The 9,786-nt window shown below is 34.2% G+C and overlaps 1 protein-coding gene across 1 annotated transcript; it reads right to left on the bottom strand.

The window, feature by feature from the left end:
* Window positions 1-2,172: 2,172 nt before the first annotated feature.
* LOC130963357 (uncharacterized) lies at window positions 2,173-3,683 on the bottom strand. The gene is made up of 2 exons (XM_057889481.1): window positions 3,074-3,683; window positions 2,173-2,993 (listed from the first exon to the last, which is right to left on the bottom strand). Exons 1-2 carry the CDS (start codon window positions 3,681-3,683, stop codon window positions 2,173-2,175), a joined length of 1,431 nt encoding a protein of 476 aa, XP_057745464.1.
* Window positions 3,684-9,786: the final 6,103 nt, after the last annotated feature.

Raw genomic sequence — 9,786 nt, 5'->3', positions numbered from 1 at the left:
ACAGCCCCCCTCCCCCGCGAATACCAAAGGACATTCCACTGGAGCAGCATTGCATGGCTCTTCGCGGAGTGCAGCTTTATGACTGGACAGTTTTGCATGGAGAGTGGATAGCGGAGTGGGGCAACAGGCGACACACTCGACTGCAGGATCTGCACCCCCTTCCGACCTGGGACTTCATACCGACCCCGGAGTATCGGGATTGGTACATGCGCTCATACAGACATATGCTGAGATTGTCGGAGTATGTTCCTCAGCCAGCTGCACCCCAGCCACCTGCACCTCAGGTCCCACCTCAGCATGCAGTGTTTGAGCCGATTCCTTATTATGTACCACAGCCACCACTCGCACAGGACCAGAGTGCGTCCAGCCACCACTCTCATCACTCTCATCACAGCCACCATTCCCAGCACTCTCAGCATAGCCACCATTCACAGCACTCTCAGCCGATGCTGACGATTCCAGTCGGTCATGATTGGTTTGACTTCTCCATCGGCGGTCACGGAGATCAGCAACTACAGAATTGGGCCAATGCTAGTTTGGGTGGTTGGTCAGATTTTAGTGCTATGCATTCACCGTCAGCCTCAGCTGATCCACGTGGGGCATCAGTAGGTATGAGCCATGGTTTGCAGCATCCTGCTTCCGACCACACGTCAGAGGGTGCATCGTGTGATAGTGGATTCCTTCGGCGGACATACACACTTGTTGACGAGTTCAATCCCAGTGCATCCGCTCCAGCAGAGGCAGGTGGGTCAGCACTGCCGGCAGAGGCGGGTGGGTCGGCACCTGGGGAAGAGGCAGGCGGGTCGGCCGCGGCAGGTCACCCATATGACCTACGGACGGAGCAAAATTCACCTGATAGGTATACTTCATCAAAGCCAGGTCTGAGCATGATGGGTAAGGCACTGAGCTGGATGGGTCGTAAGAAGTGAGCATCGAGTTGGGGTTTTTAGATTTCATACTAGAGTTCAATGTAATACGTATTTAATGTTCTGTATGTTGGCCAATGTTATTCGTAGTTAAAAATTTGTATGTTTGCTTCAGTAAGGTAGTAAATGTTAACATTATCATGGTCTTAAACATCAATGGATAACCTCAAATTTAAAATTACAAACATGACTAAGACAAAAAAGAAAATCTATTATAAAAATGCAAATTCAAAAATACAAACACAATGAAAATAGAAGTCATTCCCCCCCACCACTCGATTCAGCACGCTGAGGACATCGACTCCGACTATGTCCTTGAGCACCACAGAGACGACATATCCGAGGACCACGCATGTCTCGTGAGTCCATTTCGTTCAAGTATCGGGTCAATTTTGGGCGACCTTTCGACGTTCGCCTCAAGGCGGGATTAGCGACCAATGTGGGTCCCTCATATGCAGGCCATGTCTCGGCATCACCTAACGGTGAGAACTTGAATCTATATACCTTACGGACCTCTGTCATCTTGTACACGTCATGCACATACACGTGCCAATCGATTCGCTGGTTAGCACAGCAAGCAATAACATGGCGACATGGTATTCGTTTCACCTGAAAGTGCCCACAGTCACACGTACGTCGTGCAAGATCAACGACTAATACCTTTCCGCTAGTCATTTCGCGCACCTCAAATACTTCATTCTGTCTGTCAAAACGGTGCACAACTATATTCCCAGCCTGTTGCATACTTGCCTCTATCCGCTGTTGTGAAAATACGGAATAAATATATCCAGTACATTTGCGTTCGTAAGACTCAGCACTTTTCCGCGTAAAAAGTTCATTTAACCGATAATACGTTGCTCGGACTAGCACCAACACAGGTAGATTACGGGCACCCTTCAATACTGAGTTAATGCACTCGACAAGGTTCGTCGTCATATGGCCCCATCGATGTCCCTCGTCGAATGCCAGTACCCAATGTCTAAGTCCAATGGCATCGCACCACCTGGCATATGCCTCGCCTCGCTCTTCCAACCTCTTATAGTTGATGTTATACTCCTCCACCATTCTTGAATACCCAATATTGACCACAAGCTTTTGCAAGGGAGGGACCTTGAATGCTCATAGGAAGTTGCTGCCGATGTGCCTTATACAAAACATCCACCATGCTCTTGGAGGTTGCCAGTCACCTCCAGAACGATTTACTGCTGCTCGAATTGACTCATGCCGGTTCGAGATCATACCCACACTATCTTTTTCTTACAACATGCGTTCGCAGATTCCTTAGAAAGAAGTGCCACGCATCAGCTGTCTCCCCTTCCACCAAGGAAAAAGCGATAGGCACAATGTTCTGGTTCCCATCCTGTGCAACAGCTACCAGAAGTGTACTTTTGTACTTTCCATATAGGTGTGTTCCGTCCTGAACTAGGGGCTTGCAATGCCTGAATGCCCTAACACATGGATTGAAACTCCAAAATACGCGATGAAGTATTTTTACCCCTTGCGCCTCTTCATTCCCATTGTAGAGTGGGCGTGTTTCTATCTGGACAATTGACCCAGGCATCTTCTGAACTATAACCGAGAGCCACCACAGCAAGGCTTGGTAACTCTCCTCCCAATCACCGAAAACTTTCGCTATGAACTTCTGCTTTGCCAACCAAGCCTTTCGATAACTGATGGTATAGTTGAACCTTGACTGGACTTCGGCTATTATAGTTTTCACCTTTATGGACGGGTCAGTCTCGACTAATGGCCTTATAGCCTCAACAACTGTGTCCAAGTCCAACTTGGAATGATCCTGTGAAATCACTCCCGTTGTGCACGTGTGCCTACCGTTGTATCTGCGTATCTCCCAACAACCTTTTTTCCGTATCAAGCTGGCTCGGATAAGCCAGTCGCACCCGCGCCCATACATCTTGCATTTTGCATAGAACGTCTGTGGCTCAGACTCATACACGTCGTAGTCAACTCCTCTAGCGATAATGTAACTTCTAATTGCTGCCACGACCGACTTTCTAGAACTATATTTAATTCCAATTTGAAACTCTCCGTCCTCGGGATCAGCAACGCCTACAGAAAGTGCCCATCATCGTTTACTAATCAATCCAAAGTATATATTAAAGAAAACATATTATTCGGTCATCACGTACCTATGTTTGAATATTCCAAAAACTCCGGTGCATGCATGGTGTCGAGATCCAACTCACGCATAAAAGGTGGCACGTTCATCGGTTGATTGATCGATGGGTGAACCACTACATCAGCTGCTGTCTCAACTCCCGCATCACCATCTTGCTCTTCGTCGCCGGCTTCATAAGTGGCTTCGAAGTCCTCTTCGCTGTCACTACTCATTCCCTCGTACACTGCAGCTCTATCATCCTCCACCTCTAAGTCATCTTGAATCCCTTTTGCCTCTACGGTTTCAAACTCAACATACAGCTCAATCTGTGGTTGTCGCATCTGAGTCTGTCGGTGAATTTGAAACATATTATGCATAGTCACTTCGTCAGTGATTGGCATGGTATCAAACTGTATTAAACCACCAAAAACTATAACCGTATTCCGATACAGAATTCTGCTCACTCTCATTAATGTACCGTTCTCCATGCTTTGACAGAGACCGTTCTGAAGTTTCATAAACGTCATGGTCCATGGAACCACAGACGAAAACGGATTCTGACACACAAACCTCACTCCCTCATGAGTATTACGTATTATCTCACCGTCGCGATACACTACTAACTTTGCGGTATCCTCCATTACACCAGAAACACACTCAAAGAACACTCACACACTTCCTCAGCATGAAAATGAACCCAACCACAGCCTTATATATAGAGTAGCATTCACCGCGAACTCCAATCACGTACTGCCACGTGTCAGGACGCCCCTGCGTGCTGACTCAGCACGCCCCCACTTGATGCCCTCGGGTACCAATCAAGCTTGGCCACATCCCCATGACGCCCCCATGTGATGCCACGTCAGCATCACGCCCCCACGTGCTAGGTTAGCACGCCCCCACATGTTGCCTGCGTGGACCATTCAAGCTTCCCCACGTCATCATCACGCCCCCACGTGCTAGGTCAACACGCCCCCACGTGATGCCACGTGTCCCGCTAAGGCTGCGCCACGTCATCGCGCCTCCCACTTGTCGCACGCAACACGCCCCTGCGTTTTGAGCTTGCATCCATCATTGGGTGAAACACACCATTGCTCCATTTCTGGCCAAAACACCCATTTCCTTCCCATATTAAAATTATTGAGCCATACAATGTCATATAGGTACTTAAAATTATAAACTATTGAACTTGGAGGTATATAAGTAATGTGTGTGATTTTTGGTACTAGTATATGAAGTATATGTTTAATCGATTAGACACCTATTATTTTGTTAGAACTTTAAAATTTATGCTAAAAGAATGTTTAATCTTAATAACATATTTTTTATACACATATTTGTATAACATTTAAATTTTATAAATAATAAAAAATTAAAGAATATTTACAATTTTATAATATTATTATTAATATTAATAATATTATTATTTTTAATAATAGTAAAGTAATTAATTGTTATTAACCGTTTAGTATGGGATAAATAATAAGATTATATCGTCATTGTATTATTTGACAAAAGATGTTTTTTGAGTGTTTCATAAAAAAAACATGTATATTGATAAGATATATTTATTAAATGGTGAGTTCTATGGTGCTTTTGTTATGGTGTTTATATTGCCTAACTTCTCTTTTAAAATAAAAAATAAAATATTTAAAGTAAAAAATAAATCATATAAAATTTATTAAATATTATTTATTTACCTTTTTTAGTAACTTAGGTATAAAATAATAGACACCATAACATTCACTTATTAAATTTAGAATCTATTGAAAAAGTCACAACTATTCACAAGCTGAGAAACTAACGTGAATTTGACACATGACAGAAGTTGGCTAGAAGGAATTGTCATTTGACTCGCTAATAAAAGCAAGTCAAGTAACAGAAGGATAAATTTGTTGAAACTGTGAAGTACTGAAGAGGAATTTCCTTTTTTTTTTCTCCTTTCTTTTACACTCCATTATTTTTATTTTGGGTCTTGAGTTATGCCCTACCTTATAACCCAACCCACATACCCACTCGAATAATCTTTTGAATTCACATAAAGTTTTTTTTTTTTTTTAACTATCCTATATTGTAATATCCAATTTCTCAGAGAAATTCAATTTGTAAAGAACCCTCCACCTGTGATTTCAAAATAAACCACAAAATATAAAGAACATTATTATATAACAATAATTGATGCTCTAAATTTTTTTGGTGGTTATTTTTCAAAAGTAGCTTATGACAGCTTTTTAAAAGTTACAGTATTTATATTTGATAAAATTATATTAAAAATAATTTTAATAAATACAAATATTATAATTGTGTTTGGTAAAATTGTTTTTAAGTATTAAAAAAATTATAATAAATATATTTATAACGAAGAATAATCTTTTTTTAATTTTTAAAATTTTATATAATATTTTAAAATAAAATAATTATAAAATAAACAATTTATAATAAACATAGACATAATAAATAAACTTTTATATAAGTAAAATTATATATCTATATTTATATATGTATATATATGTGTTGTTATTATAATTTTGATTAATATTTATGAAGTTGGTGTAGAAAAGTTTTACGATTGGTTTTCATAAATCAGGTCTCTTTCTTCACATTTTAAAGAATAGAGAAAAACAAACATTTACTAAAAAATACAAAAATAATGCACAAAAAATAATATAAATAGATAGAAGTTCATATCTAATACGTGATAAAGATGTATTTGTGTTGAAATTGTGAAAATTAAGTTGAAAAATAAAAAAATATATGAAGATTGTGTTAGAATTTATGAAGGTTAGGTTGAGAAATTAGAAATATATGAAGATTCCAATGACAATATAATGGTAGAAAATATGTGTGGAAAAATAAATAAAATCTGGTATTAATAATTAATAATGGTAATTTTGAATATTTATTATATTAGATTTTTTTTAATTTTGATAAGTAAAAACTAACTTAAAACTTTTTTTTCTTAAATACTTTCAAAAGCACCTCTAATTTTTAAAAATTACAAACACAAATACTTGGACTTTTTAATTTATCAAATATAAAATAAAGTTTAAAAAACTTTATTAAACACGGCCTAAATCACACATAACACCCTGAAGCTGTATTCCAGTAAAATTGTTCGGTCGCCCCTTAGAATCAGAAGCCCAATAAAAATAAATTCCTCCCCGAGTATCTTTCTACCGATTTTCTTCTGGAAATATCCATCATTGTCTTTAAGCTGTAATTTGAATTTTGAAGGGAAAAATAATACAAAAACTTTAGGTTTTGGTTTTTCCAGTTTTTTTAGATAATCTTCTTTACCCGTTTTGTTTGCGGCCCAAATGACAACAAGCAATTTTTTTTGTTAGTTTTCCAAAATTGGCTCCACGGTAATAAATTACCAATTTCACAACGTTAACATTTGTTAGATTTAATTAAGCAATTTGGATTGGTGGAGTAGATGGAGCTCAGATACTAACCCTCTATTGGTGAATCTAATAAAAATAAATAAAAAGTATACTTTTAATTTTTTTTTTTGTTTAAGAGAGTTAAAAATTTTTTATTATTGTTAATTAAAAAATTTATTAATTTTATTATATTTTAGAAGAGTATTGTCATCAAATTTTATAACAATTAAGTATAAAGATAAATATCTCTCTACAAACAAAAATACTTTAATTATGCATTGAGATCATTTTTATATACCCAACACTTCATATTTTAAAAAACACAAAAGATGAAAAAAAAAGAAAAGAAAAGTGCATGGGGAATTTATCTTTTGTCACAATACGAAAATAATTTTTTTTTTTTGGTAAAATTGAAAAATAATTTCTTAAAAAATAACTTTTGACATGAACTAGTAAAAAATATTTATTTGGGCCTAAGATGTCTCTTTGGGCCACCATTTTTGATAAGCAAAGTCACAAATATTTATTTGGTCCATAGTGTTTTGGATAAAAAGACTGTACTTAGCCCAAATCACAACATCTGTTTTCTTTTTTTGAAATGAGTCGCAACACTTTTTTTTCCGACACAAGTCACAATATCGTTTAATGCAGTGAGTTAGGTTAGGCCTATAAGAAACATACGTAACTGAGACTGAAAAATATGGGCTTTTAGTTAATATTACTTCTCCTCAATATCCTAAAAGTAAACCAAAACCATGTACCAAAAAAATAAAGACAAGAGAGGAAAGAAAAATCCTTTGACCAGAACAGGATTTTAATGTTCTTTTTGAATTTTTGATTATGCAAAAGTAAAGTTTCCAAATTGACGATTTTGCTTAGGGGAGTACTAGGTAAATAATGTCCATCTTAAATAATATGAATAACTATCAATCAAATAAAAATATACTACATTCTAATTTAATACTACTAATTAAATTTAAGATTAATTTAATCTTTTAATCCTATTAATTCACATTGTTAAAAAATATTGTTGATTATCTATACTTTTTCAAAAAAATATGAGAGAAAAATTATTCAAAAATAAGAGAAATCACACTTTATCTTTTAAAATAAAAATTCAAAATTTAAATAATTCAAATTCAATTCGGTACCATCCGACCCATCAATTCCAAATCTTGTGGTGATTTTTTAACTCGTTATTTTGGTAAGGCAGAGACTTGCATAAAGTTATTTTTATAAAATACTTGATAGTTAAAAGTAGTTAGATTATTTTTGGTGACTAAAGTAGTTAGATTATTTAATATATTTAACTAAATTATCATCAAATAATTTTTAATTATGAACTTCACATGTATTCAATTTTTACCGTTTCTTTATTAGATCGAACTGAATTTCGTAATGCTTTGCTGTTCAAATAAAAATAGATCTTTTCGATTTTATTTTTCAATTGAAGGCCTAAAATACAATCTATAACTCTTCAATCTTTTTTAACCAACTTAGGTTAGGTTAGTTTAGTTGTTAGCTTTAAACAAGTGTTGGAGATTCGAATCTCACCTAATACATGTAGCAATCTATTGGGTAGCGACAAATTTTTAAATAAAGCTCAAATATGCCATAAATTAGTCTTTAGTCGTTAGGAGATACCGTAAAAAGCAAAAAAAAACCTTCAATATTTTTTTAATCTTACTTATAAAATATACAATAAAGGTCTACAACCAAATAAAGTACTTAACAAAATCAAACCAAGTTATTTCACATCAACATGCGCTCTCTTATGTTATCGTTAGCGTCGTCTTCTTTTTTCTCTTCCATACACCTCGGCTGCGGCTGATGCTTATTATTCTTCTCCTCCTTTTTCCTCTTCTTTCTTTTTCGTGCTACCACCAGCTCTTTCTCCTCCTTTTCTTAATTGAATTTCTTCTTCTCATTCCTCATCCTTCTCCTCCTCCATCATCATTATTATCATCATTGTCATTATCGTTATTGTTGTCATTGTCGTCTTCTTCTTATACATAAATAATATTGTTCATTTTCTTTTTAATTTTTGCACTTGTTTTAGTTAATTGTGTTGTGTTATCTACAGATTTTTCTCTTATTTTCTTTTTTATCAAAATTTGTAAATCTGCAACTCAAGTTTTCATGAAATAAATTCTTAGTTCCATTACATTATTTAGTTGAAGTTTTTGGTGTTAGAGTAAAGATATTTCGGCGTTATTATTTGGCAAAACACATAGTTAAACCAAATGGAAGAAAAAACTTCACAATTCTACCAAAAGCAAAAACGCAACTTGAATTTTCCAAATCCAAAAGCAGCATCTTATGTAATTCGAATTAACCCAATTCTAATTACACAAAACAATAGTAACTCAAATTAGCCAAAGTCGAATTACATGTGACCATAGTAATTCAAATCATGTTGATTTGAATTATGCATGCATGAGCTCCAATGATAATTCGAAGCATATCAATTCGAATTACACACAAACAAGTCTCCACACTAGTTCGAATAAGGTTGTTTCAAACTAGCACACCGTTTTGCTATCCTTAGTAATTTGAAATGATATGATTCGAATTATCCCCGGTTTGGCTGTCCATAGTAATTCGAAACAACATGGTAAATACATACATGTACTCAAATTTTAAATAAAATACTCTACGTAGTCAATAATAATTTAAAAATTAAAAAAAAAATTTTATTGTGCATTTACCTAAATCACTAGGATATTACAAATTTTTATAGTACTCCTAACATCTTTTAAGTCATTTTTTTAAAATTATTTTGCATGGAATAAAATATTTTTTTGTGACATAATTTAAATAAATTTATTAAAAAATTAATTATTTAAAAATGAAAAAAATATATTTTATTCCATACATTAAAAAAAGCTAACAAAATATTTAATTACGAGACTTCTTTAAAATATTTTTGAGCTATCAATTCAAATTTCATACAATACTCTTTCACCCATTCTTTCGTGCCTGTTGAGCCATTTTTCTATTGAATTTAAGAAATTAATTTTATATTTTTATTTTAAAATTATAAATTTAATAATAATTAAAAATAAATTAGTAAAAAATAAAATATTTTAAATTATTTAACATATAAAATATTAAAATAAACAAATTTAAATTAAAAAATAAAATTAAAAAATATTAATTTATTATTATGTGTAACAAAATCATTATAAAAATTTACTAATATTATTTAAAGATTAGTTATTCATAAATATTATTAAATTTATTTATTTTCTCAATCCTATTTAATTAGAAGTAAATTTAAAAATTTATATCGAAAACATTCTTTATCTCCATCTATAATTCTAATAGATAAAAAAAATACATATTTCTTCAATCTTATCTT

Source organism: Arachis stenosperma, chromosome 2 (genome assembly GCF_014773155.1).
Source record: "Arachis stenosperma cultivar V10309 chromosome 2, arast.V10309.gnm1.PFL2, whole genome shotgun sequence".
In the NCBI taxonomy this organism is placed as follows: domain Eukaryota; kingdom Viridiplantae; phylum Streptophyta; class Magnoliopsida; order Fabales; family Fabaceae; genus Arachis; species Arachis stenosperma.
Note: the sequence above shows the minus strand (reverse complement) of the source record. Positions and strands in the feature narration are given on the sequence as shown.

Bases quoted from the DNA above. Each gene is read 5' to 3' on its own strand.
- LOC130963357 (XM_057889481.1), bottom strand. From the start codon at position 3,683: ATGGAGGATACCGCAAAGTTAGTAGTGTATCGCGACGGTGAGATAATA. The intron at 2,994-3,073 runs GTACGTGATGAC...CACTTTCTGTAG, and splicing joins TTTGGAATATTCAAACATAG to GCGTTGCTGATCCCGAGGAC.